The sequence below is a fragment of the Pleurodeles waltl genome, chromosome 7, assembly GCF_031143425.1.
Source record: "Pleurodeles waltl isolate 20211129_DDA chromosome 7, aPleWal1.hap1.20221129, whole genome shotgun sequence".
Classification (NCBI taxonomy): Eukaryota; Metazoa; Chordata; class Amphibia; order Caudata; family Salamandridae; genus Pleurodeles; species Pleurodeles waltl.
This window is the reverse complement of record NC_090446.1, coordinates 458,527,511-458,554,971: the sequence shown is the minus strand read 5'-3', so window position 1 is coordinate 458,554,971 and position 27,461 is coordinate 458,527,511. Positions and strand designations below refer to the sequence as shown.

The 27,461-nt window shown below is 45.2% G+C and overlaps 1 protein-coding gene across 7 annotated transcripts; it reads right to left on the bottom strand.

Annotated features, from left to right (window-relative positions):
- Positions 1 to 10,301: 10,301 nt before the first annotated feature.
- On the bottom strand, positions 10,302 to 26,969 carry LOC138304186 (nucleoside diphosphate kinase B-like). 7 transcript variants are annotated; one of them, XM_069244027.1, is made up of 5 exons: positions 26,840 to 26,966; positions 22,071 to 22,209; positions 19,520 to 19,618; positions 12,408 to 12,517; positions 10,302 to 10,548 (listed from the first exon to the last, which is right to left on the bottom strand). In XM_069244027.1, the coding sequence occupies exons 3-5, from the start codon at positions 19,541 to 19,543 to the stop codon at positions 10,425 to 10,427; spliced, it is 258 nt and encodes an 85-aa protein (XP_069100128.1). In that variant the 5' UTR covers positions 19,544 to 19,618; positions 22,071 to 22,209; positions 26,840 to 26,966; the 3' UTR covers positions 10,302 to 10,424. The 7 variants fall into 7 exon arrangements, with proteins under 7 accessions (XP_069100128.1, XP_069100129.1, XP_069100130.1 ...); XM_069244028.1 differs by lacking the exon at positions 26,840 to 26,966 and adding an exon at positions 26,700 to 26,830; XM_069244029.1 differs by lacking the exon at positions 26,840 to 26,966 and adding an exon at positions 23,054 to 23,152.
- Between the last annotated feature and the right edge of the window lie 492 nt (positions 26,970 to 27,461).

The following is a 27,461-nucleotide window of genomic DNA, read 5'->3' as shown; positions in this document are numbered from 1 at the left end:
TGTCCCAAGAAAGGTTCCACTTCAAACTCTACTCCAGGTAACACTGGAACGGCCAATCTCCAAGTGGGATCAACAGTGGGCCCAGAGCAAATCAGGGGTCACACTGAAGCTACATTAGTCTCTGAGGGTGGGGTGGATTTAGCCACACTGGCTGCCTGGCCCCCTAACATGCAAAAATACAGGCAGATGCTCTTAATTAATGGGACAAGTGTAGAAGGCCTGAGGGATACAGGTGCCAGTGTCACCATGGTGACAGCGAAACTGGTTTCCCCTGGTCAATACCTGGCTGGACAAACTTATCCAGTCACCAACGCTGACAATCAGACTAAAGTACATCCCATAGCTATGGTAACTTTAGAATGGGGAGGGGTCAATGGCCTGAAACAGGTGGTGGTCTCTTCAAATATCCCTGTAGACTGTTTGCTTGGAAATGACCTGGAGTCCTTAGCATGGGCCGAGGTAGAACTGAAAACCCATACAGCCATGCTGGGTATCCCTGAACTGGTGTGTGTCAAGACAAGGGCACAGTGCAAGGCTCAGGGTGAAAAAGTGGTGTTGGAGCCTGGAAAAAGGACCCAACCCTCCAAGAGGAAAGGAAAGACAACTGGGGAACCAGTTGCAACACAACAAGAAAAAGAGAACCTCTCTTCTCAGGAAGAAATTCTGCCCTCTGAGGGAACTGAGCCTCTGGAGTTAGGACCTTATCAGGTTGAGCTCCTAGGCCCAGAGGGACCCTCAAGGGAGCAGTTGTGTAAGGGGCAAGAAACCTGTCCCTCTCTTGAAGGCCTTCGGCAGCAAGCTGCTGAAGAGTCCAATGGAAAGAAAACAGGAACACATAGGGCCTATTGGGAAGATGGACTCCTTTACACTGAGGCAAGAGATCCCAAACCTGGTGCCACTAGGAGAGTGGTAGTGCCTCAGGAGTTTAGGGAGTCAATTCTAACCTTAGCCCATGATATTGCTCTTGCTGGGCATTTGGGACAGACCAAGACGTGGGAGAGACTAGTCAACCACTTCTATTGGCCCAACATGTCCCAGAAGGTCAAGGAGTTTTGTGTCTCCTGTACCACCTGTCAAGCCAGTGGTAAGAGAGGTGGGCACCCAAAGGCCCCCCTCATTCCACTTCCAGTGGTGGGGGTCCCCTTTGAAAGAGTGGGTGTGAACATAGTGGGTCCACTTGAACCTCCCACAGCCTCAGGGAACCTGAACATACTAGTAGTGGATCATGCTACTAGATACCCTGAAGCAATTCCCCGTAGGTCGACTACTGCCCCTGCAGTAGCCAAGGCACTCATTGGTATTTTTTTTACCAGAGTGGGTTTTCCTAAGGAGGTGGTGTCTGACAGAGGTACTAACTTTATGTCAGCATACCTGAAACACATGTGGAATGAGTGTGGGGTGACTTACAAATTCACGACACCATACCATCCACAAACCAATGGTCTTGTTGAGAGATTCAACAAAACATTGGAAGGCATGATCATGGGGCTCCCTGAAAAACTCAAAAGGAGTTGGGATGTCCTCTTGCCATGTCTGCTTTTCGCTTACAGAGAGGTGCCTCAGAAAGGAGTAGGGTTTTCCCCCCTTTGAACTTCTGTTTGGCCATCCTGTAAGGGGACCACTAGCTCTTGTGAAAGAATGCTGGGAGAGACCTCTTCATGAGCCTAAGCAAGATATAGTGGAATATGTACTAGGCCTACGTGCAAGGGTGGCAGAGTACATGGAAAAGGCAAGCAAAAACCTTGAGGACAGCCAACAGCTCCAGACGTTTTGGTATGACCAAAAGGCTGCAATGGTTGAATTTCAACCAGGGCAGAAAGTCTGGGTTTTGGAACCTGTGGCTCCCAGGGCACTTCCGGACAGATGGAGTGGCCCTTACCCAGTGCTAGAAAAGAAGTCAGGTCACCTACCTGGTGGACCTAGGCACTAGCAGGACCCCCAAGAGGGTGATCCATGTGAACCGCCTCAAGCTCTTCCATGACAGGGCTGATGTGAATCTGTTAATGGGAACAGATGAGGACCAGGAAGCTGAGCGTGAACCTCTCCCTGATCTCCTCTCCACAGACCCTAAAGATGGCTCAGTTGATGGAGTGATCTACTCAGACACCCTCTCTGGCCAACAGCAATCTGACTGTAGGAAGGTCCTACAACAGTTTGCTGAGCTCTTTTCCCTAACCCCTGGTCAGACACACCTGTGTACCCAGGATTTGGACACAGGAGACAGCATGCCTGTCAAAAACAAAATATTCAGACAGTCTGACCAAGTTAAGGAAAGCATCAAGGTGGAAGTCCACAAGATGCTGGAATTCGGAGTCATTGAGCATTCTGACAGCCCCTGGGCTAGCCCAGTGGTCTTAGTCCCCAAACCTCACACCAAAGATGGAAAGAGAGAGATGAGGTTTTGTGTGGACTACAGAGGACTTAATTCTGTCACCAAGACAGATGCCCATTCCATTCCAAGGGCAGATGAACTCATTAACAAATTACGTGCTGCCAAATTCTTAAGTACCTGTGACTTGATAGCAGGGTACTGGCAAATCAAAATGGCACCAGGAGCAAAAGAAGACAGCATTCTCCACACCTGACGGGCATTATCAGTTTACTGTTATGCCTTTTAGTTTAAAGAATGCCCCTGCCACCTTCCAAAGGTTGGTGAATCAAGTCCTTGCTGGAGTCCTTTAGTGCAGCTTATCTTGACGATATTGCGGTCTTTAGCTCCAGCTGGCAGGATCACCTGGTCCACCTGAAGGTTTTGAAAGCTCTGCAATCAACAGGCCTCTCTATCAAGGCATCCAAATGCCAGATGGGGCAGGGAACTGTGGTTTACTTGGGACACCTTGTAGGTGGAGGCCAAGTTCAGCCACTCCAGCTTAAGATCCAGACTATTCTGGACTGGGCAGCTCCAAAAACCCAGACTCAAGTCCGGGCATTCCTCGGCCTGACTGGGTATTACAGGAGGTTTGTGAAGGGATATGGATCCATAGTGACAGCCCTCACAGAACTTACCTCCAAGAAAATGCCCAAGAAGGTCAACTGGACTGTAGAATGCCAACAGGCCTTTGACACCCTGAAACAAGCAATGTGCACAGCACCAGTTATAAAAGCTCCAGATTACTTCAAGCAGTTCATTGTGCTGACTGATGCCTCTGAACATGGGATAGGGGCAGTTTTGTCCCAAACAAATGATGATGGCCTTGACCAGTCTGTTGCTTTCATTAGCAGGCGGTTACTACCCAGGGATAAGCGTTGGAATGCCATTGAGAGGGAGGCCTTTGCTGTGGTTTGGTCCCTGAAGAAGCCGAGACCATACCTCTTTGTTACTCACTTTGTTGTTCAAACTGACCACAGACCTCTCAGATGGCTGACGCAAATGAAAGGTGAAAATCTAAAACTGTTGAGGTGGTCCGTCTCCCTACAGGGAATGGACTTTATAGTGGTACACAGACCTGGGACTGCCCATGCCAATGCAGATGGCCTTTCCAGGTTCTTCCACTTAGAAAATGAAGACTCTTGGTAAAGGTTAGTCTCATCCTCTTTCTTTTGGGGGGGGTTGTGTAAGGAAATGCCTCTTTTGCATGGTTACCCCCTGACTTTTTGCCTTTGCTGATGCTAAGTTCTGTTTTGAAAGTGTGCTGAGGACTGCTAACCAGGCCCCAGCACCAGTGTTCTTTCCCTAACCTGTACTTTTGTTTCCACAATAGGCACACCCTGGCATCCAGGTAAGTCCCATGTAACTGGTACCAAGGGCCCTGATGCCAGGGAAGGTCTCTAAAGACTGCAACATATCTTATGCCACCTTGGGGACCCCTCACTCAGCACAGACACTGCTTGCCAGCTTGTGTGTTCTACTGAGGATAAAACAACTAAGTCGACATGGCACTCCCCTCAGGGTGCCATGCCAACCTCACACTGCCTATGAAGTATAGATAAGTCACCCCTCTAGCAGGCCTTACAGCCCTAAGGCAGGGTGCACTATACCATAGGTGAGGGCATAAGTGCATGAGCACTATGCCCCTACAGTGTCTAAGCAAAACCTTAGACATTGTAAGTGCAGGGTAGCCATAAGAGTATATGGTCTGGGAGTCTGTCATGCACTAACTCCACAGCACCATAATGGCTACACTGAAAACTGTGAAGTTTGGTATCAAACTTCTCAGCACAATAAATGCACACTGATGCCAGTGTACATTTTATTGTAACATACACCCCAGAAGGCACCTTAGAGGTGCCCCCTGAAACCTTAACCGGCTACCCGTGTAGGCTGACTGGTTTTAGCAGCCTGCCACACTCCAGACATGTTGCTGGCCACATGGGGAGAGTGCCTTTGTCACTCTGTGGCTAGTAACAAAGCCTGTACTGGGTGGAGGTGCTTCACACCTCCCCCTGCAGGAACTGTAACACCTGGCGGTGAGCCTCAAAGGCTCACCCCCTTTGTTACAGCACCCCAGGGCACTCCAGCTAGTGGAGCTGCCTGCCCCCTCCGGCTACGGCCCTACTTTTGGCAGCAAGGCAGGAGGAGATAAAGAGAAAAACAAGGAGGAGTCACTGGCCAGTCAGACCAGCCCCTAAGGCATCCTGAGCTGAGTTGACTGACTTTTAGAAATCCTCCATCTTGCAGATGGAGGATTCCCCCAATAGGGATAGGAATGTGCCCCCGTCCTCTCAGGGAGGAGGCACAAAGAGGGTGTAGCCACCCTCAGGGCTAGTAGCCATTGGCTACTAACCCCCCAGACCTAAACACCCCCCTAAATTCAGTATTTAGGAGCTTGCCAGAATCTAGGAACTCAGATTCCTGCAACCGAAGAGGACTGCTAAGCTGAAAAACCCTGCAGAGAAGACTGAGACACCAACTGCTTTGGCCCCAGCTCTACCGGCCTGTCTCCCCACTTCTAAAGACACTGCTCCAGCAATGCTTTCCACAGGGACCAGCGACCTCTGAATCCTCAGAGGACTGCCCTGCATCTAGAAGGACCAAGAACTCCCGAGCACAGCGGCTCTGTTCAAAGACTGCAACTTTGCAACAAAGAAGCAACTTGCGTTTCCCGCCAGAAGCGTGAGATTTGCTACTCTGCACCAGACGCCCCCGGCTCGACTTGTGGAGAACAACCACTTCAGGGAGGACTCCCCGGCGACGAGACCGTGAGTAGCCAGAGTTGACCCCCCTGAACCCCCACAGCGACACCTGCAGAGGGAATCCCGAGGCTCCCCCTGACCGCGACTGCCTGCTTCAAAAGACCCGACGCCTGGTAAAGACTCTGCACTTGCAGCCCCCAGGACCTGAAGGATCTGAACTCCAGTACAGGAGCAACCCCCAGGTGGCCCTCTCCCTTGCCCAGGTGGTGGCTACCCAGAGGAGCCCCCCCCCCCTTTGCCTGCATCGCTGAAGAGACCCCTTGTCTCCCATTGCTTTCTATTGAAAACCCGACGCTTGTTTGCACACTGCACCCGGCCGCTGAGGGTGTACTTTTTGTGTGGACTTTTGTCCCCCCCCGGTGCCCTACAAAAACCACCTGGTCTGCCATCAGAAGATGCGGGTACTTACCAGCTGGCAGACTGGAACCGGGGGAACCCCTTCTCCATTGAAGCCTATGCGTTTTGGGCAACACTTTGACCTCTGCACCTGACCGGCCCTGAGTGGCTGGTGTGGTAACTTTGGGGTTGCCCTGAACCCCCAACGGTGGGCTACCTTGGACCCAAACTTGAACCCCATAGGTGGTTTACTTACCTGCAAAAACTAACAAACTTACTCCCCCCAGGAACTGTTTAAAATTGCACTGTCTAGTTTTAAAATAGCTATATGTCATTTATGTGAAAACTGTATATGCTATTTTGCTAATTCAAAGTTCCTAAAGTACCTACCTGCAATACCTTTCATTTGAAGTATTACATGTAACTCTTGAACCTGTGGTTCTTAAAATAAACTAAGAAAATATATTTTTCTATACAAAAACCTATTGGCCTGGAATTGTCTCCGAGTGTGTGTTCCCCATTTACAGCTTGTGTGTACAACAAATGCTTAACACTACTCCTTTGATAAGCCTACTGCTCGACCACACTACCACAAAACAGAGCATTAGAATTCTCTTTTTGCCACTATCTTACCTCTAAGGGGAACCCTTGGACTCTGTGCATACTATTCCTTACTTTGAAACAGTGCATACAGAGCCAACTTCCTACACTGGCTTAAAAAGTCAACACTAATTCCATATTCCAACTTATACTACACCCTGCCTAAAATGACTAAATGGGGTGGTAGGTCTAGCGGTAACTAATCGATCTGGATGGGAGCAGGTTGAGATTGTATGTTCTTTTCATGTCCCAAATTAGATTCTTTGATGCGTGATATTGGGACCTTTATGGGATCTTTCATTGGAGGGCAGGTCCAGATCACCCCAGTATTAATGATTTGGGGGGCGATGGATGGCTCGGAGGACAAGGATGCAGTAAAGAGGCATATTTATTATGTGTTGCTGTGGTGGTGACCCAACTCTGCACTTCATCAGAATGCTTAATCCAGAGCCCCAATCATTTTCAATGTGGAGGTCTAGAATTTAAGCAGTATACAAGGTGGAAAACAATTTGTATAATGCAAGGGGTGCAACAAGCAGCTGTGTGAGGTCATGATTTGGTCACCTGTTAATTGGTTGGAAGGTTTGACTAGGCAATGAGATAATCAAGGTGGAAGGCAATAGAGGTAGCTGTCTGGGTGACATACTAGGCAGTCTTAAGATCACATGGGCCCTTTTTGTTTCTTCACAGTTAACGTTTGTTATACGATGATTTACAGTGATTATGGAGCTGCAATTTATAACACTTGAGATTAGCAGCTACTCTGACCATACTACTGTTATGCACCCGCACTTCACAACTGATTGATGCTTTAGTTCATGTTCTTTGCTACTGATGATTTCCACAGGTCACCTGATGTATTATGGATATGTTATGGTGATTTTGCATTTGCACTTTATAGCAATGTTTATAGATATGCTATAAGTAAACCAATGTTGTTATGCATCTGCACTGCAAAACGTATTGGTATTTATAGGCTGAACCTATTGATGGCTGGATATCACTAGGGTATGGCTTGCTCCGCACTTCACTGAAGTATTCACTTGAACTTTTTCCCACTGGCTACGAAACAGGGCTCCCGGTTCTAGTCTAACCCTATGCATTTTAAGAGCTAAAAGAAGACATTGTACTGTAACCTTTGTAATACTTCAACCGATAATTGCTGACCGCTTTTATCTTGTGCTCATGCTCTATAGACTTGGTTCAAAAATGTGTGGAGGGGCTTGTATTTTATTAGCTGCATACGATCTGCAGTGTGCTTTTTTTCTTTGGGGGTTAAGTTTGCTGCGTATAAGGGTGAAGTAGCATGGTAAAAATCAATAAAAGGAATATTACTTAATCTATGCTGCTTACATGCTGGCAGTTTAGCATAAAATGGGTTCAGTGGTGTGGTTTTTACTGCACAAATCAATCAACATCCATTCAGGCTGATTTTCGGTAATTATTTACACTTGTGAATTGTATTTTGTTCATTTTGGCCAATTCGCCATTGACCTCAGAGGAAGTAACAGTTGTTTGACCCAACTTTAAGACATGACAGTAAGCTAAAGAATTTAACAACTGTATGGCTTTTGTAAACTGATTAAATGCTGGAAGACGTCTGGACAATTTAATCCGGTTTTGAAACACTTAATTCTGACCAAGGGCACACTGGTGGTATTGCAGTCAGTCACTGAAGCAGCCACCAGAACAAACCGCTGAAAACATAACTGTTCACCAGTTTGTGAGCTTACTTTCACTGGAGTTAAAGTCACAATTTTGGAATTAAGTTTCAGATTTAAGGCACAAGGACGTTCAAGTGGTCTTCCTTCTAGAAATACATAGTTGCCAACCCTGCAAAGTGTTGTGTTCAGAAACGGTATTTGCATTATTCCTACAGTTAAAAGCTTTTTGCTTTCCAGTAATTATATATATTTTTTTAAATGACAACGTAATCACTTTCAATAAAACAGTGAAACAAGCCTGTTGGACCTGGCCCTTTTTACGGGGTCATCCCCCAACTTTTTGCCCGCCTCCTCCCCTTTTTCTAACTTTTTGTTCACTTTAGGGCTCTGGGCACTTTATCACTGCTGACCAGTGTTAAAGTGCATGTGCTTTCCCTTCCAAATTTGATATGACTGCTTACACCCGATTGGCTCATTTAATTTACCTGCAAGCCTCTTGTATAGTGGTATCCCTTATAGCCAGGACATGTACATTAAATGCTACTAGCTGGCCTGCAGCGCAACTTGCGCTACCCACAAAAGTAGCCTTTCAAACCTGTCTCATGCCTGCCACTGCAGAGCCTGTGTGCAGTTTACCACCACAGTGGTTCGGAATCTATATTTGCCAGGAACTCCACTTTTACTATATTGAGGTCATCCCTAAGGAAGCCCCTTGGTAGATATGGCATGGCGCTGTGTAGGTAAGCAGTAGGACATGTGCCTTTTTGTGTGGTATGTCCTGGTATTTGGTTTCTCACTGCTGCCTCTCATAGGGTAGCATTAGGAATGCCCCTGCGTATGACTAAGTGGTATTTTCTAATCTTTGAGCGTGGGCCTATTCGGTCTGGTTGAAATGGCAGTGAGAAATGCTGCTTACTGCGGATTCCATATTAACAGTTTATAAATTCCAATCTTAGAAAGTGGGCATTTTTCTGTGCTTATGACCCTTGTGATTTTACAGCATGACTCCAATCAACTGGGGTAGAGTGACAGCTTCACTTGGTGCATACTTTCCAGACAGCCATCACACAGGAGGGGCTAGTTGTAACAGAGGATACATCTGCATACTAAGTGGTCTTCCTGGGTTGGTAGAGGCAGTGCTCACTCACATTTGTATAAGCCGTGTCCTGCCCTGACAAGCTTGTTTACCCCCCTACTGATGTCTGGAGCCAGTGTGGAGGAGAATAGGCATTTCTGGAACTGGTTAGAGCCGGTAGGAAACTTCTACCCACTTCTAGAAGCTGGGCATACTGAGTACAAGTATAGTGGGTTGTGCCCAATGTTTCAAGACACTGTGTGGGATTTGTAACCAGACGCTGCTGGCTCTGCATACTACAGAGGACTAGTGTAGTGCCAAGAGGGATCCGCTGCCTACTGATTGTTGGGTGGCTAAAGGGACTGCCATTCTAAAGTGACACTGTGGTCTGGTATGCTGCTGTTTTCCATCTCTGGGTGTCCCCAGTGCTCTCCCAGGGGCCAGCCATGATTCCAGAGAGGGGGAGTTGCGAAGGAGGAGGAAAAAAGCCCCCCCCGCGAAGCACTATCCTTTGCCCGGGGGGGCAGCTTCACAACCCAAGGAAGATGCCACATTTCACTGTTCTTTCATCCTCAGTGTTTGCTATATTTCCCAACCTGATGTAATGTGTTTTTGCCTCACTTGGGTAATGTGAATATTCTCATAATCTGCTTTGTGCGCACGGAGAGGATGTGTTTTATGACACGTGCAAGTGGGAAATTATTCTTTGTGTTTGCACTCATGATGATCTGACAACTGCTTGCTTAGCAGTGTATTACTGATTTGTCTTTTTGGTCTAATTATGTTTTATGCAATACAGTTTATTTTTTCTAATAACTGGTTGTGAAGTCTCCTTTTGTGGTCTCCTGAACAGATTAGGTCAAAAATTAGTCTCTAGGTCACTAAAGACCCTGGTGCGCATCACTCGCACTGCTACATAGTAATAGAAGGTGTGGTGGTATCAGCATTTTTAAAATATATTGCAGGGGGCAGGCAGGGGGGAAAAGAACAAGGGCTATTGCATCCAGAGGCTCCAGGACAGCTGCAGTGACGTCGGGCTCCTGCCATAGTTCGACAAGAAGGTCTGAACATTCACCCCCCCCCCCCCCATGGTAGCAGAGCATCTCATATTGCCAAGTTAGGCGGTCAGTCTCCAAGTCTTCTGCAGCCATGTGTTAAACCCTCCGCTGGGGAAAGACGGGAGTTGCCCTAGTTCACTTGGAGACTTGTATTGGTTCCAGAGATCCAAGAAAGCAAAAAAATAGGCAGCTGTTGTCTGGTCTCGTACGCTAGGGCGTCATCCACATAAAGCGAGACTGCACCAGTTGGGGCCCACACAGGACCTTCCCTGTAGCAAGGTTTGTAGCACATGCTGTTGTCAGTCTTACCATTGCTGACACATTGAAATACCAATAAAGAACTTTAAAAAATAACTGATCACCCTTTTAAACTTCTGTTTACATTGCACCCAACTAAACAACATGCGAGGTCACAAAACACCCATAAAAAGCAAAGACGTCCGGCAAAGTGTTTATTACAAATTGCTTCGAGCTGAGAAATACAAGGCAATAAAAAGCTTAAGGTGCTCCCCAAGGGAATGATCTTTAAACGAAGAGGCGATGATGGGACCCTTTGCCTCAGTTCCCCTCGTTGATCCATTCGTTGGCACAGCTAGTGTAAGAAATCAGCTCTTCTGGCTTGAACCACAAGTTGATCTCCTTTTTGGCACTTTCCACAGAGTCACTGCCATGGCATATGTTCCTATGGGAGGAAACAGACATTAGAGTGCAAAGAGCAGCACCTACATTTGATGCACACCATTACGACAGTTTGAAGGGTTCACAAAACCGAGGACAGTGCAGATATGAGAAACCTGAAGACTACACATACTGGAAAAACAGCAAATTGATAGACATGTGGGCTTGGTAAAAACTGCTTTCGATACAAGTAGTTTTAACATCTTGGATGGTTTCGTTCAAGTAACCTGCCTGCATCAGAACAAGATAGGTCCGTGCCCACAGTCAGCAATAAAGGGACTAGGAGGCAGAAGAGATTAATGTGCGTGTATTCATTTACCGTCATCCCACACATAAAGCTTAAGGTTGGACTACTAGGGAAAGAGTTGAAATAAGAATGGAAAAAACCACACCACAAATAGATAAGCTTTGATTGTTCTATTAACTGAGATGCGATTTGAACGAGCCGGTTTCCAATCAGCCTCGCATGGCAGTCATTTCCATATCAGGCAGTGTTCTAGTAGGGCGGGGGGGAGGGGGGGGAAACATGGCTGCAAGGCCTCTGCCATGGGAACAGGGGTAATTTGCCTACGTTGTCCTGTAGTCCGTCCGTACTGCTATGGTTCTGCAAACTGGGCCAAATACGCCCTCAGCAAGTGACTGCAATACATACATAATCACAGCCCTCATGACTAATTGAAAAGCACAAGCTTAAAACCCAATCACCAGCTCTAGAACCGACTGTTCCAACTCAGTTTACAAAAAGGTACTTTAATCTATGCACAAAACAATACTACAAAGGAACTGATCATACAAACACTGGCAATTATGTTACCACCTTAAATCTGTCGTCCAATCTCAATGAAAATGTTGCTGTTGGCAGACTGCTAACAGGTGTCTACCTCCCTTCTGGCACTCAGTGGTTAGATCTATCAAGAAGGACCACTGGGGTGGGAGGGGGCAACTTGCTCTCAGCGCACTGGATAGTGATAACAGAAGACCAGAGGAGGGCCTCAGCTCAAAATCTTATTTCTCACGTTGAAAAAAAAGCTACTCTTAGCAAAAGAGCCAAGTGAATTTCTAATGGAGCCTCATCTACTTTGCCCCCGCTTTAAAGGCGGGGTCTCCTCCATCCAGCTTCGGGAATGTGCTTATCTTAGAGGGAAAAGGCTTGTTAAACATTCAAGTCAACAAAGCCTAAACACTTTACATAAAGCAGGCGATAGAAACAGATGCCCGTTCCCTGTACACATTGTTCCAATCTGCTTACGAAGAGTCTGAAAGGATGGCTGCCACTGAATTATCAAAGTAAATGCCTCTGCAATGAGGAAAACTGAAAAGGACAAAAGATGTGGGGGCTGGGGGCAGGCGGGTTGGGGTTAAAGGGAGGCCAACCAATCTGGAATCAGAACACACTAGCCAGCAACTGCCAGAAAAGCCCGCGAGTAAGCTGCCTTTAACAGACTACAATCTACTAAAACCAACACTCCCATAAACGCAGCACTAGCGCAAATAATGCAAGTCCCCATTGCGTGGTCAGTCTCACCTGCAATTCTTTAAAACTACACACTTTGTATTAAGTCAATCGTGTTCTCGTTTGGAGTTTTTCTTTACTGCCCGTGCACTCTGGGGCCAAGGAGACTTTTCCCGGAAAGGGGGGGGGGGGGGAGGGGAGTAAATGCATTAATGAGTCCTCTGTACCAGAACTGCACATTCTTACAGCGGCAATTAATCACATGAGAGCAATGACAAAAATACAGAGGGAAGCTCTCGTCAGGGAAACATTTTCATCATGTGTTCATATCCACAGGGAGTGAGCGACTCATTTGATGTCGGCAAAGACGTTCCTCCCTGGGCCACATGCACACCATTTCCATCACGTACCTGCCAACCTGGACGCAGAAGTCTCCCCGGATGGTCCCAGGCCTGGAATCAGGGTTGGTCTCTCCCAGCATTACCCTGCCAGTCTTCACCACATTAAATCCTTCCCAGACCTGAAAAAAGCAAGCAGTAACCTTCAAGCAAAAAATAATTGTCACATGGTCAATTAAACACGACCCATCATGTTTGTCCACTGGAATTCCACTGCACAGAGCTCCTACTGTACATATTCTACCAGTAAATGTATGGCATTCACATGGAGTGAATTCTCAAGTTAAACTACCGAAGCAATCACATGGGAAACATTAAAGCTTGCAAGAACTGCAAAACATTATAAGGGTGATTCTAATACATGGTGCTGCTTTTACTCAACTGAATGAGAGACTGAAGAGATGTCCCTGTATGCGCAAGTATCAAGTACAACAGATCAGCTTGCATGGAGGCTCCATCTTACCTGTGCAGTCAATCCGAGCCCCAGTTCCCATGTTTGTCATGTGCTGAATAGTTGCGGAGCAGCATATGCCTACACAAAGGTAGGCAGAGCAGAAATAAATACAGGATTTTGATGCCTGTACTTGCTCTTTTGCTGTCCCTCCCAACTAGAGTACGGATAGCACTCCCCCACATACCCCCCTCCTCCCTCCCAAAAGGGAATTAAAACTTGCCAGGGCAAACTTGAAGGAGAAAGTTAGTGGTGATTCAAATAAAGGATCAATGATGCATCTTGCCAGAAAAATACACAAAATTAATTGTGCTGTAGACTGTGGCTGCTCTACAAGTCTCCAAGCATGATATGCATCTGGAAAGACACTGTTCTCTAGCGGAACGTGCAGACTGCACTGTGCAAGATGATAAACAGCCATGGAAGACCTAGTCTGTTCTTTGTGGCCAGATGGATGGCTGTTGACAAGTTAAGATGGTCATGTGAAAGGCCAGAGTCTGCTGGTAGTCAAGCCAAGTTACTTTGTCCGGCTTACTATAAAAAGGTACATAAATAAAAAAAAGCTTAACAGTTACATAGGCAAAATAGACATTAAAAATTAATTATAAAATGCATTACTATTTGATGAATTAAAAAAATTCAGTGACCCTATGAAAGTCGGCACCAGCTCATCAAAAGACCCCACATCACACCCCACCTCAAGAAGCCACACTGACTCCCGATCCAGAAGAGATACCAGTTAAAGATGCTGACCCACACACAAAGCCCTGCACAATGAAGAAACAGCATCCATCAGCAAACTCCTGACCTCTGCTTCCTCACCAATACACCACCCCCCCCCCCCCCCCCCCAGATCCGCCAACCGACAGAGGTGGTACTTTCTCACCTGGCTGCCAAGGCGTTGAGCAGCCTTTCACTGCACCTCAGGACCACCCACTCACCCCAGCAATTCTGGAAATAACTCAAGACCTGGATATTTGAGTGAACAAACCATGCAACAGCCAACATCTCCAACACCAAGACGATTTGATGCACTTTAATGTTGATTAAGGGAGTTTAAGCCCTATATCTTTTCTTAGAAGTTAAAGTTCCTGCATCTTACTGTTGCAGTTAGAAAGGAGCAAATGCCACAAAATGTCATTAAGAGACTGGAGATGCATCCCAAAGTTTGCTAAAAATCAAGGGTTGCAAAACAGTTCAATAGTGATACAAAAGTAGGGTTTATAACTTTAAAGAAACAAAATGGCTAAAAGTCTGTAAAGGGAGCCCATCACAGGGATATGCTGATGCCTGGCACCCCCAGTAGACCAAAGTACTAAGGAAGCTCATTAACATCGACGCAGTATCCGCCACCATGAACCAAAATAGGGATGTGTTCAACTCTCCAGCTACTTTGAGACCAACCAGTTGCTTCATTCAACACAATCTGGATTTCACCCAGGCTACAGCACCAAATGCACACTGGAAGCGCGATACCATTAAAATGACGAGATGCCCATCTGCTGTTCCTAAAACCGGCATTGTTAAAAACACCCAGGTAGTTAAAATCATACACTGTGCCAAATGAGTGCCCCTTCACCATTAATCTGCAAAGTCTTGTCTGGCCCACATGCCATAATGTGAGACTCCCCAAAGCTGGTGACCAGGTCAAGTAACCCCCCCCCCCCCCCTTAAGAGTTAAATGATTCAACCAGTAGAGCTCGAAAAATCCACTTGACCACTCATCTTTTTTGATCAGGTCGAGCTATTCTCATCCCTTTTGGCAAGCTGCCACTGAACAGGTGTTGTGTTCAGTTGAAAAGTGGAGGGGCTATAAAAGATGCCTTTAAATAGTGTTATGTCAAATTTGCTCTGTGTTCACAGATAGAGGTCAAAAGTCAGTTTTTCTTACAATGTATTTTCCTTCTGACTGCAGAGTTCCAGGACTTTGAGGTGAACTGTGGGACCGCCTGCTTAAAAATGTAAAAATATAAGGATATAGGATGTCAGGTTTTTCCGAACACATTTAAATGTGTAAGTATATTTCAGTAGTTTGGAAGTCCTTTGTTTTGTGCGATTAAAAATTTCAGTAGGATGAAAATTAATCAGAATACTTTACATGTTGAGGTGCAAAGGATGTTTTCTGAAACAGAATTTTCAGAGATTAACACTATAGTTTTCAGTAATTAGCAGAGAGGTTATTGGATATTTCTTGGAATGAGCGTGTGTAGATGACAGTATGTTACCACATCATGGTTTAGTAATATATTTATTAAAAACAGAAACACTTCTGCCCCGATGGGAATGTTAGTAAACTAAAGTCCTAGGTTATGTGGGCTAGACCTCATGGGTATATGGGCTAGATTCTTGTGATACATGCAGAAAGCTTTAGTCTACTTAAAGACTAGATTGTTTTTGTACTGCAGAAATGCTGAGCTCACATAGGTGCTATCATATGAGATTAAGAACAAGGTGACTAAACTATTTGCCTAGGATCACAATTGGAGACCTGTTTACAGGTCAAGTACATTACTGTTAGGTCGATTAACATGATTTTTTGAGCCCTGACCAGTGTACGCAATTCCTTGGGGTCTATGCCCCAAGTACTGCATTGCCTGCATAAAGCAGTACCAGTATAGGGACCCCAAGACCATCACTGGATAGTTTGGTTATGGTGGGGCACAGGTTGTTTATAAGACGGGTGGGGTCTGAAATAAACCCTTGGTGTACCCTTAGGGGTAAGAGGAGGGAAGGGGTTAACAGTCAAGACATTTTTCCTGTAGAACCAAACCCTCACTACTAAATTGAGTGATTAACACACAAATTCACTAATGCGGCTTCAACTCACAAATCCAACAACAGCCACAGTTTAGGTCGATTGATAGTCAAACGCTATTGACAAATCCATAACAGCAGCAGCACCTGGCGACAGTATACTTGCCAATAAAGGTTAAAGCACTGCTCCACTGTACCCAAACCCTGGCAGAACCCAAACCGAAAAGGACAAGATTTTGGAATAGTTTGCCCAAGTGTAAGCTATTAAACATCACCCAGGCGATTATTTTGAGAGAGCCACCAATAAGGCCGATATGGAAGGAGGGGAGCATAAACAGGTTATTTGCTAGGTGGTCTTTATCAATGAAACGCCCGCTTACTTAATCCTCCTGGACTTAAGTTATAAAACTTAAGAATCAGCTTAACACAGTTTGGGTTCTTGAATGTAACCATGTAAGATGCCTGAAGACCTGAACATCAGTACCTACACAAACTAAGCATAATTCTACTTTCAACATGTACACTATACAAACTACTGCAACAGATTGCTTTGACACCAATAGATGCGTGCCCACAGGTAGTGTAACCAAAGACTTTCAGCAATGCTTATGTGCGAGTAGGTGGCACCATATGGTTCTGCAGCAGTTTGAAAGCCACACAAGCACTATCCAATGTGCACCAACAACTATTTCTAGGTTCCTGTGCCCCTAGACTGATCCAGAGCTCCACTTCCACCCACATCTTTGACAGACCCCAAGCAGGCTAAAAACGGTGGGCCAAGAAAGTAATTTCCCCAGAAAACGTCAGGATTCAAGCTGAGCCCCAAACTGCTGGAGACAAATGTGTCATGGACCTAAACGACATGTGCCTCTGGTCCTTGCGCTACACAAACTCAGGCATTAAGTGCAACCTTACGCACCCAAAGACAATCTAGGATCAATAGGCAAAGCTTTAAGTCGCCAGGCTCAAGAGGCTGCATTTGATAAAGGTTCTGCTCTTGATTGCAGTCATGTCTTAGGCCCCGCACAAAGGTAGTCACACTCAAAATCTGCTGGTAGGTTGAAAACATACCATAAGCACAAGAAAGTCAAGCAGGCCTCTATACCTCCACTTAATCTGGCAAGAGACTGCAATATCACGTAAACAATCTGACGTTCTGTCAATCATTGCAGGCCCCAAATTCCCCAAGCCATCACTGACACAGCAACAGTTGCTACCTTCAAGTAGGCAATGAGAACGAATACCTGATCACACCAGCCCTGCAGTATTAAATAACTAAAGCACACCCAGTGGTTATGCGGCCAAACTTTCAGCTTCTTCCTTCAAGCCAGCTCTGTCAGACAACAGAAGTCAACTTTGGCTCAAACGTGTTCCAGGATCATAGCCAATGTCTTAACACTAACAAGGAGGGGGAAACCTGGTCTACCCTTCATTATAAAGGAGGGCTGTATTTTGACTTGCAAAATGCCAAAGGCCTAGATACCCCAGAGCTTGTCTCACTATCTGGTCTAACAGAAAAAAGTGCACAGAGCAGGATAACACCTAGATTTACAGTTGCCTACTCTGGAAGCCAAAGTCAACTGGACTTGCTAGAATACAAGGCAAACTAAATCTGAGCCACTGCTACTATTTAATGACGCCCTTACTGTCATGGCCACTTGGTTCAAGTCATGTTCAGCAGACCTTTGCTTAGACTGTACAAACCAGCTGAGTTTTCTTCTCTTAAGACGCAGAGAAACACCAGTCTGAGCGACAGGAAAACAGTTTGGCCTTGAAAGCCTTACTACCAACCACTAAGGGAAGGCTGGCACATATCTTAACAAGCAACATGACTAAAGTGGTACAGCAATATGTATGGTGGTGTAGTACATTGTGCCAGGAGGCTATACATCTGAAGTGGCAAGACAAGCATCTTTTTGGTATTCAGCCACCTATCAGTACCTTAATACCAAAGGGAGATGCCAGCTGTAGACAATGAGTGCAGTCTCCAACCAGAAGTCACACAGGGTATTGATTCTGCAAAGGGGGTGTCACCTCATCTCTGGACACCTTTGGGGTGCTCCTGGATGGGATGGTCGGTTCTCTGCGTGTTCCCTAATTTTCCCAGACTTGCTGCCAAAAGTGGGGCTTTGTCCAGGGGGGTGGCAACTCCACCAGTTGGAGTTGCCCTGGGGCACTATAACCCAAGGCTTGAGCCTTTGAGGCTCACCAACAGCTGGTACGGCTCCTGCAGGGGAAAGTGTAAAGCACCTCCATCGAGGACAGGCTCGGTTTCCGACCACTGAGAGCACAAAGGCTCCCACCCCATGTGGTCAGAAACATGTCTGAAAGCGACAGGCTGGCAAAGACCAGTCAGTCCAGCTTTAGTAGTTTGGCTAACATACAGGGGGCATCTCTAAAATGCCCCTGGTGCATTTTTTCAATAAACTCCACACTGTCATCAGTGGGAGATCACTGTGCTAAGTTGGATACCAAACTGAGCAGCATTCAGTGAAACCATTTTGGAGCTGTGGAGTTCATAATGACAAACTCCCAGACCCTGTACTCAATATGGCCACACTGCACTTACAGTATCCAAGAATTAACTTAGACACTGTAGGGGCATATGGTTCCTGCAGGTATGCCCTCACCTGTGGTATAGTGCACCCTGCCTTAGGGCTGTAGGGGTGTCTTACCTTTTGCCACAGGCAGTAGTTTGTGGGCATGGCACCCTGAAATGGTGGTCATGTCAACTGCCTTGCCTGTTTCTCCCCACCAGCATACACAAGCTGCAATGGGAGTGTGCATGTGCTTGGTGAGGGAGCCCTTTTGTACCAGGTATACATTTTACAAAGGGAATACCTGTGTGCAAAGGGTGTGCCAATTCTGAAAACAAAGGTACAGATTTTGGGAAAGAACACTGGTGCTGGGACCTGGTTAGCAGGATCCTAGCACACCGTCAATAAAAGTTGGCATCAACACCAGGCGAAAAGTGGGGAGTAGCCATGCCAACAGTGGCACTTTCCTACACATTCATGAAACTCACCTTGAGACCTATCTGACAGGAGGGACTTTAGCCTATTTGGTTCTCAACATGTAAGAGGACCCTCCACCATTGGGTGGTCCCATCCATTCCTAAGACGAGGAATCTTCAGTTTGAAATATCCAGACAATGGTGCTACTTGGTGAATAGTCTAAATGCAGATTCCTCACTGTCCTCCCACCTCTACTGAGTTGTCTGCTGATCACCTTAAGGTCCCAAGTTAAGTAGTCGCACCATCACCTGTAAATATATTTTTCCTTCAAATGTTATATGTGAGGGAATCGAAAAAGATCAAGAAATGATGTCAGCAAGCAGGGGTGGGGCTTATGTGAAGCTCCACAACACTATGAAGTCACCATGAAGCCATATAATGCCACCTACTTGTACTCCGGGAGCATTGCTTAAAAAAGTCTCTGGACCCAGTATGGTGCTAGGGAATATTCTAGAGGAGAAATCTGGCTACAATATTGACTATGAACTAGAAAGAGGTTACCAATGTTAATTACCAATTTATAGAAAGCTAGGGAGGAAACAAAGGGCTAGGACAACACGATGTACAAGTAAAAAGGAGTTCATACTGGTTCAGCTGCAAGACTATTGTGCACTGAAAACCGAGGCAGGCTCATCCAAGAGGATTTACACCAGGTAGTTCCCAGAAACTAGGGCCTGGTTTACCTCAGGGTATAAAACACAGATCTTTTAGGACATACTTTGGTCTTTTCATTCCACATTCTAGGAAGCTGGCTGGAGCTAACTCAAGAATCTTTATTGGTATGAGGAAATTGGAATTCTAGGTCAGCACACATGCCATTTAAAAAAAAACACTTTAAATGGAAGAGTAACTCCATAATTTCAGAGTAGTAGGGATATACACATCATAGACCATTCTACACTCACCATAGGAACAGGGCCGGAGCCCATGTATTAAACCCAACTGGAGTAGAAAGGGCAATCCTTCAGGTCAATGTAGTGTTCCTTCAGAAGTTCATCGGAAGCCTGCAAGTGGCAAAGAAAGTATTGTTACTTGGGTGATGAGACCTCAACCCTGGTCATGCCAGTGATCGGAGTACAGCAGTTCACACCCAATATCACAGTATATCATTACCAGGGATGTGGAATTCCTATCACCCGACGCCCGGGACATCTTGTTTGGGGTCCAGGGCAACAAGTTTTTAGGTTTACTTTGTCCTTGAGACAAGTAGGCCTAACCCTCTGCAGCACAAACCCTTTGGCTGCCTGTTTACAGAGAGTGGAACTCTGCAGTTGAGGTAATGTGTTTCCAAAAGATAATGCTGTTCGAACTTGTATTTATGGTTCATTATTTGAAAGCCTTCATTATTAGGGTGAGTGCTGTAAATAAATGTTTTAAGGTCACACTTCACTACTGACGTTGGTTCCAGTACAAAAAAAAAACATGTATACACATGTTTGAAAACTTTAGGCTATGAGGCTAAGTATAATGCTCCCAGAATGCTCTGATTAGATGCAAATTAAGTGTCATTTAGTAAAATGTGTTGATGCATGCTAGTATTTCCCAAAAATATTTCTAATGGAAAATCAGTGTAACCATTTTCAACACTAATATGGGAAGCATGAAAATAAACAAACACTGACAAAGCCAACTGATCTGACATATTTCTATTAGTCTTTTAGGTTCATCAATGCGTGTCTTGTTTTGACATGGCTTTTGTAACACTTTATTGTGGGAGCTACCAGGCACTCAACATTGTAACAAACACTGGCAAAAAAAAAACATATATAAAAGCATACGTTGCCACCAGTGGCATAATAAAGGCCCCGCAGCCGCCCTCCAGGGAGCCCCTTCAGCACAGCACCTGTCCTGAGTGAGTCTGGAGAGGGGGCTCCTCCATGTTGTTTGCAAAGGGGCACCCTCCAGTTTCGTTACTGATTGCCACTGTAGTTCCTGACACTGAACAAAACTACTTTGTGTGCCAATATGCTCCTTGTGGAAGAGCAGAATGCAATCACTCACAGTAAAGCCAGTCAAAAGACAGAAATAGAAGTTTTTATTAAACAAAATGTCTATGTTAACACCAGACCTAATTAGGGACCAAGACCCACATGTAGATAGCTTTTTGCATGTCACAAACAGCGACTTTCGCTGTTTGCGACGTGCAAAAAGCACATTGCGATGCACAAACCCAGTTTTGCGATTCAGTAACCTGGTTACCGAATCGCAAAACAGGTTTGCGACTCGCAATTAGGAAGGGGTGTTCCCTTCCTAATTGTGACTCGCAGTGCAATGTAGGATTGTTTTGTGACCGCGAACGCAGGCGCAAATCAATCGCAGTTTGCACCCATTTGAAATGGGTGCTAACTTTTGCAAAAGGGAAGGGGTCCCCACGGGACCCCTTCCCCACTGTGAATGTCACTGTAAACATTTTTTCAGAGCAGGCAGTGGTCCTGCGGACCACTGCCTGCTCTAAAAAAAAAAAATGAAACGAAAACGTTTAATTTTTCGTTTTTGTAATGCATCTTGTTTTCCTTTAAGGAAGCAGTCACAGACATGGTGGTCTGCTGTCTCCAGCAGGCCACCATCCCTGTGAGGGCCGCTATTCGCAAGGGGGTCGCAAATTGCGACCCACCTCATGATTATTCACTAGGTGGGTATTTGCGAAGCCCTTGCGAATCACAGATGGTGTCAGGGACACCATCCTACATTCGGGTTTGCGACTCGCAAATTGCAAGTCGCTCTGACTCGCAATTTGCGGGTCGCAAATCTGAACCTACCTACATGTGGCCCCAAATTCAGAAAGTCACAAAAGTGCACCCATGGTATATGTCGTACCCCTATAAAATATTTGTGAACTGTATTTTAGCATGGCTAAATACACATGTGTAGATTTGCTCATGTGAAAATCTATTGAACATCTGCAAGTTCATTTTCCCCCCGGCCACTTTCTTCCCAACCCTGGAAGAAGTTCTAATTCTGCCATTGTCAGGAGTAAATGTCCAACCTTTCTTATTATGGGAAAATATTAGAGAGCAGCTGGTGAAAATCTTTAAAACATGCAGGTTAGTAGGTTTGCAGACTCAAAGGCATTCCAGCCTGGAACTATTGCTTACTGCTTCCTCCAGCCCCAGTATGCAGATCTGCAAAAAGGTAGCAAAATAAGGAAATTGCTACAGTAGGGATTGAAACTGCAAGTATTCAAGCCCTATTATGGTAGTAGCCCTGGCATAATCAAAGAGGCTATTATCAGAGCTCTTACATAATGAGATTGCTGCCATAATTTGTCGCCACACTACATGGCACCAAAGGGACAAGTAGATCGTTTTACAGGACAAGTAGATTTGAGAAGCAACCTGTCCCCTGGACAAGTAGATATTTTAATAAATTCCACACCCCTGATTACCCAATTACGGTGTATGCTTAGACCCTATCACTTGTGTACACAAAACGCAACAAACCAAAGACTACTCTCACCTGCATAAACTTCATTGCCACCATTCAGTATCCCTTCTGCTCAAAGCGCTTGATTATCTCTCCTACCAGGCCCCGTTGTACGCCATCTGGCTTGATGCAAATGAAGGTACGTTCTGTAATACCGTTACCAGACATGTTCCTAGAAGAAGGCAAGAGGGTGACAGAAAACTTAACATTGTTCATAATAAGGTGTACATCGAAGTAAACAAATTGGGCTCCCTACACAAGTCAGCTTCAAATCTAAACGTAAACTTCACACAAAAACTAAGGTTTAACAAAAATGCATCAGTCCATTTTTTATCAGACAGTTAAAAAAAAGGCACTTTGCAGAAAAAGCAGAAGCTAGCCTATTCAAAAGCACAATTCAAACCACAAAACTGGAGATTCTAGAATAAAGTTAGAGCTGCAGATTAAATAACTTCTAAGGTAGTCTGACTTCTTGATCACTGTAAGGCTATCCCATTATTCGGGCACAGCAAGGAGGCTTCTCTGGAGATCTGACTAGGCTCCCTGATTAAGCCAGGTCAGGAGAAAACAGGTCTTTTCTGAGTTGTGAAATGCACAAATCCTAAAGAGTGACAAATATGTCTCCTACTTTCCTCGAACTACTGTAGGGGATAAAGTACCCCCCTTCCACACACGAGTATCGTCTGTCACTGCGGATTACAATGGACAGAGAAAGGAGGCTGAAGAATGAGGCGAATTGCAATATCCTTCTAATGTATTAGAAAGGTTATGTTATTCCTTATAATACATCTTCAAACCATCACCATTCCCACAAACCACTTACATCACTGCTATCTTGCACTTGTGTATATTACAGACATGGATAAAGCATCACCTGCACTGCAAACGTGTTTGCGAAATTAAAATTCTAATTCAAATCAGATTAAGAAGGTTATGACTCAGATTGTGTGGATACATGCAGAGACCTGATTGTTCTGGCCATTCTATACCATGGAAAAACATGGTGCCATAAATACCTTTCTACTGGTCACATTGTTATTCAAAAAAGACCAGAAGACGGCCAGTTCCTGTTTTCCTTTTTTAAACTTCTGCTGAATGATGTTCCCGATGGCATGCCTTTCACCTTGGCTGCTCGCACTATATTGAGAGGTCAGAATTCAACTGCAATAACTTAGTTGAGCAAATACATTATTTCTTAATTACAGGTGAACGAAAGACTACTCCATTGTCGTACATTATATGGATATTTCAAGTCACCAAGGAGATCCTTGATCATGTAAAACAAGAAAGTAGATGCTGTTCCATTATAAGTTCACATAACTCAAGGTGACATGCAATAGCCTTCTAATGTATTAGAAGATACTTTATTCCTTGTAAGTACGGCCACACCACCACCCTTCCCACAAAATGCTTAAATCCTCAGCGTTGCTCTTCATATGAAAGAACGCCCGTACACGTAATTGCGCTATCTAGTGCCAAATAAACACCAAAATGCAGTTAAGATATGTTGCTTAAGGATGCTGGAATTCGTTTAATACAAGTCAGATTTAAAAAAAGTTGTAGCTCAGAATGTACAAGCGTGCAGATTTTTTCCCTATAATTACACAACATTAAAAAAACATTTCCATAAGTATTCCCTTTCTGCTCATCGAGGAGATATAAACAGCAGAAGGAAAAAAAACTGTTTAGTATTTCAATCTGCATCTTTATACACCGTTTCCTGAAATCCCCGTGGGCTGCTGGATGTGGCCGGAGACCCTGACATCGGAACTAAAAAGGCCCTTCGTTATTGGACTTTAGGCAACTTCATGCCTTCCTTGCAAGGGGCTGAGCTAGAACGTGCCTGCAACAAACAAATCGGAGATTGGCTTTTATACATGGATTATGTACTCTTCCATGTATTCTAAAAATATCAAACCAACTGAGAACAGAACACTGCAGCTAAACGAGAAGACTATGGCAAATAAGTTTCAGGAAGAAAAAACCCTCAAAGGCATAACTTAGTCCTTTAGGTTCTACATCCTAGGTGCACGCACTTCCTGAAGAGTAGATTTCCTCGAACCTAGCATTTCAGAAATGTTGCACCGGATCAGGCATCCAAAACAAACGTTTCAAGGGCAAATACAAACATTAGTCACACATACATATTAAAATAATAATGGAGAGATGACGTAAGGCAGGACGAAGGCTAAGAAAAGCGTGAGGTTGCACAAGATTAGTAGCTCTGAACAGATGTGGGACTTAACGAGCAGGTACACAAGGAAACTGTTTACAAGCCCAACACAAAGAGCTGATACTCTTTACTCGGATTAATCTCGTTCTGCAGGAGCCATCTATAACCTTCTCATGGGAAATGCTGCCAAGTTACATTTCTGAATCACCGTGAAACTTTAAGAACTGTGGACCAGCTGATATATGGTTCCAACCTCAAGTAGGGATTAAGCAGCCGCAGACAAATAAACCGTTGTGTAAAATGAATGTTTACTGGACCCGTGTTGCATGTGCGCTTCTTTATAGTGGAGTCCCACTAAACACCCTACTTTCGGCAAAATGACGAGCTTAGTCCATTTATAATAGATAATGTTTCTGGAGAAAATATGACTTCGGGTTAACATGAGCTCATCTTTACTACATCAGATTTTCTATATAAACTCGCCGCACTTGGCTTGTAGATGACATGCTACTGGCCTACTAAAACGTAGTACAAAATTCCATCCATTTTGCTCCCAAGAAATGATTTTTTTTATCCAACACTTAACCCGCTGCGCTTGCAGGGTATCATTTCACAACTGTGCAAATGGTCATTACCATAGAACTCCGCAAATACACAGCAGCGCGCGGGCAGGCTTCCTGACACATCAATCCTTGACAGTAGGTGGCACACCCGTCTCGGAAACACGCCAGTCCGTCCTAATTATTTCCCTTCAAAACGTAGCTATACTTTCTCCGCATGCCACCGATGGCTTCTGCAGGCAGCGAGACTCAATGTTATCTCTGAAGACGAGGGGGTTGGGCGGCCTCGAAGGCAAGGATTACTTCAATGCACTAATCCTGGCTGCCCGATTTCACCCACACAAAACGCTTTGTAAACCGTAAACTCTAGCTGAGATTTGATCCCAGGGGAGAGAAGGCACGAAAATCATGTCGCTTGTCCTGCCACCACTACTTCACTTGCAGTCACAGCGGGCCACCGTTACCACAACTTCATAGCCACAGAGCCGTGGAAGCGCAGTGTCGAGCCAGAACACGATACCAGTCTTCAGTGTAACTTAACAGTTTGTCCGCTAGTCAATTATAAGTCCATAGTAGACATGTGTGTACTACACAAGCAGTTTATACAATATTCCTAGCTCGAACCTAGAGGCTGAAAATGGCATCAACAACAGTAAATCATTAAGCTGCAGCATGCAGGGCTTCCTAAGAAAAGTGCCAACGTGAGAAGACCCGATACGAGGATGTCACTCATTCAAACCGGAGCTACAGAAAGACTGGAAGGCCTCCTCCTATAAACCCAACATGTAATCTGTGGGTAGGGCCATCCTTAAACTGCCATGTATACTGAAATTATATTTTTACAGAAAAAAAGTTGATGCAAGACCCTTCTTTCTGATTACTACATAGTAATGCATCTGGACGGCACAATTAGACAAGGTGCATTCAGAAGAAACCCCCATAAAACATTACAGAATTCCTGAGACTATCCGTTCGTTGCTATGCATAGTGCCATATACATAACCCCTTGTCCCTGTCGGTTTATGCTAGACTTTTATAAATCGGTAACTCTTACTCACCCCCACTATATACACTCAATAAGAGACGAGCATTCGATATTTCACCCTTCCCCGCCAAAAAACAAAAAAACTTTCTTACTGTAACAAACCTGTTCCAACTCCGATCCACACAAGCTTTCAAACTCTTATTAGGCACTTAAACGTGCCACCAGAACTTAAAAAATAATCCATTATTTTGAGAATAAATCTAGACCACCACCAAAAGAAAAAAAACTACGTAAACCTTCAACCCACTTCGATTTCTTCCTTAGACTTCTGTACTTGCTCATTCGATATGACGTCCCATTTAAACCCAAAAAGCTGATCATTTAAAATATAATGTAAACTGAAATAAAGTATTTAGACGAAAATCACTATATACACCAACAGGTGGCCAATCACTAATAGCAGTGCGATATATTCCGTAAAAAGCTAGCAGAACAGAGAACCGGTGAATCATCACGGAAATGCGTGCGTTAAACATCCACCACTACTAATGGCAAAATAGGGCTCCTCAGAAGGAAGCGGGTGCAAGGGATAGTGCGAAGCTACAAGTCTCCATATATTACAAATATGTAAAATATGGGATAAAAAGTAAGCCTGCAAGTAGCAGCGTAGGGCACTCCGCCTGCCATTTCGGGACGCGGCAAAGCCCAACCACCTCCCTACCACCCAAGATTAGATAGCCGCAGCCAGCATCATGAAAGATAAGGACACAAAAATATACATATATCAGGAAGCGGGCTCAGCTATCCGGAAACATGGAACCCGGTTATGGCCATGCATCCATTTCAACGGGTCCTGGTACACAAAGGGAGCGCGGGTTCACGTATAGAGAAGCGGTGACGCTCAGCCGAAGAAAAGTCACCGCCGCACCGTGAAAGTGTTTTACCTTAAAGGGTGGTAGGTACGTGTACGGCAATTACAATGGAGACTAGGGTGTGCGTGGAGGGAGAGGAGTTGAGGAGGCTCCGAAGAACTGCGGAAAGGAAAGAAGTGTTGCTGTAACCTGGATTCTAAACTCTGCTGTACCTGCTGCCGGAGTGCTAGATGTCCCCCGTTGATGGAAGCAGCGGTGGGCGAAGGAGAGCAAAAGTGAGCGTGAGAGGCAACCGGAAGTTATATACTGCCTGTGAGCTGCCGGCATCGTTTCGCCGGTTCCCATTGGCTCACTTGAGATGCTGCCTTTCCCCCTTCCGCCATCTTATTGGCTGGGGACGCGTGACTGTAGCCACGCCCACCTATCGCTTTACACCCTGAGGGAGGAGCAGGATATGATCAGCAGCAAGGGGAGAGAGAGACTACTTCCCATTAGAGAAATATTCCTTACCGTCTACCAAAGACTAGGTAACAAAGACGTCAGGTCCAATCTAAGTGCGTTATGTCCAAGTTCACCTTCAGCGCCGGTAACAGCAGCTGCTGTAGTTGCTATGAAATTCTGTTGGTTCTGTGTTGTCTCTTAGTACAAAATATTGCTATGAAATTCGTATATCTGTTGGTTCTGTGTTGTTTCGTATTACAAAATGCTGTCCATTATTGGTATCCCTGGTCAGTTTCGAGGCTTGGCATAGGGGTTGCAAGGTGTGTTCTTAAGCGCCGTTCTGCTGGTGAGGGCTGGCTTCGGTGTTGGTGGATGGTGTAGAGGTTTGACAGA

What these genes read in the sequence shown, in the direction of transcription:
- LOC138304186 (XM_069244032.1), bottom strand. Translation starts at nt 19,543, where the DNA reads ATGGGCTCCGGCCCTGTTCCTATG. An exon ending in GCTCCGGCCCTGTTCCTATG is followed by an intron (nt 12,518 to 19,519) that starts GTGAGTGTAGAA and finishes TGCTTTTTTCAG; the next exon opens with GTCTGGGAAGGATTTAATGT. An exon ending in TTCTGCGTCCAGGTTGGCAG is followed by an intron (nt 10,549 to 12,407) that starts GTACGTGATGGA and finishes TTCCTCCCATAG; the next exon opens with GAACATATGCCATGGCAGTG.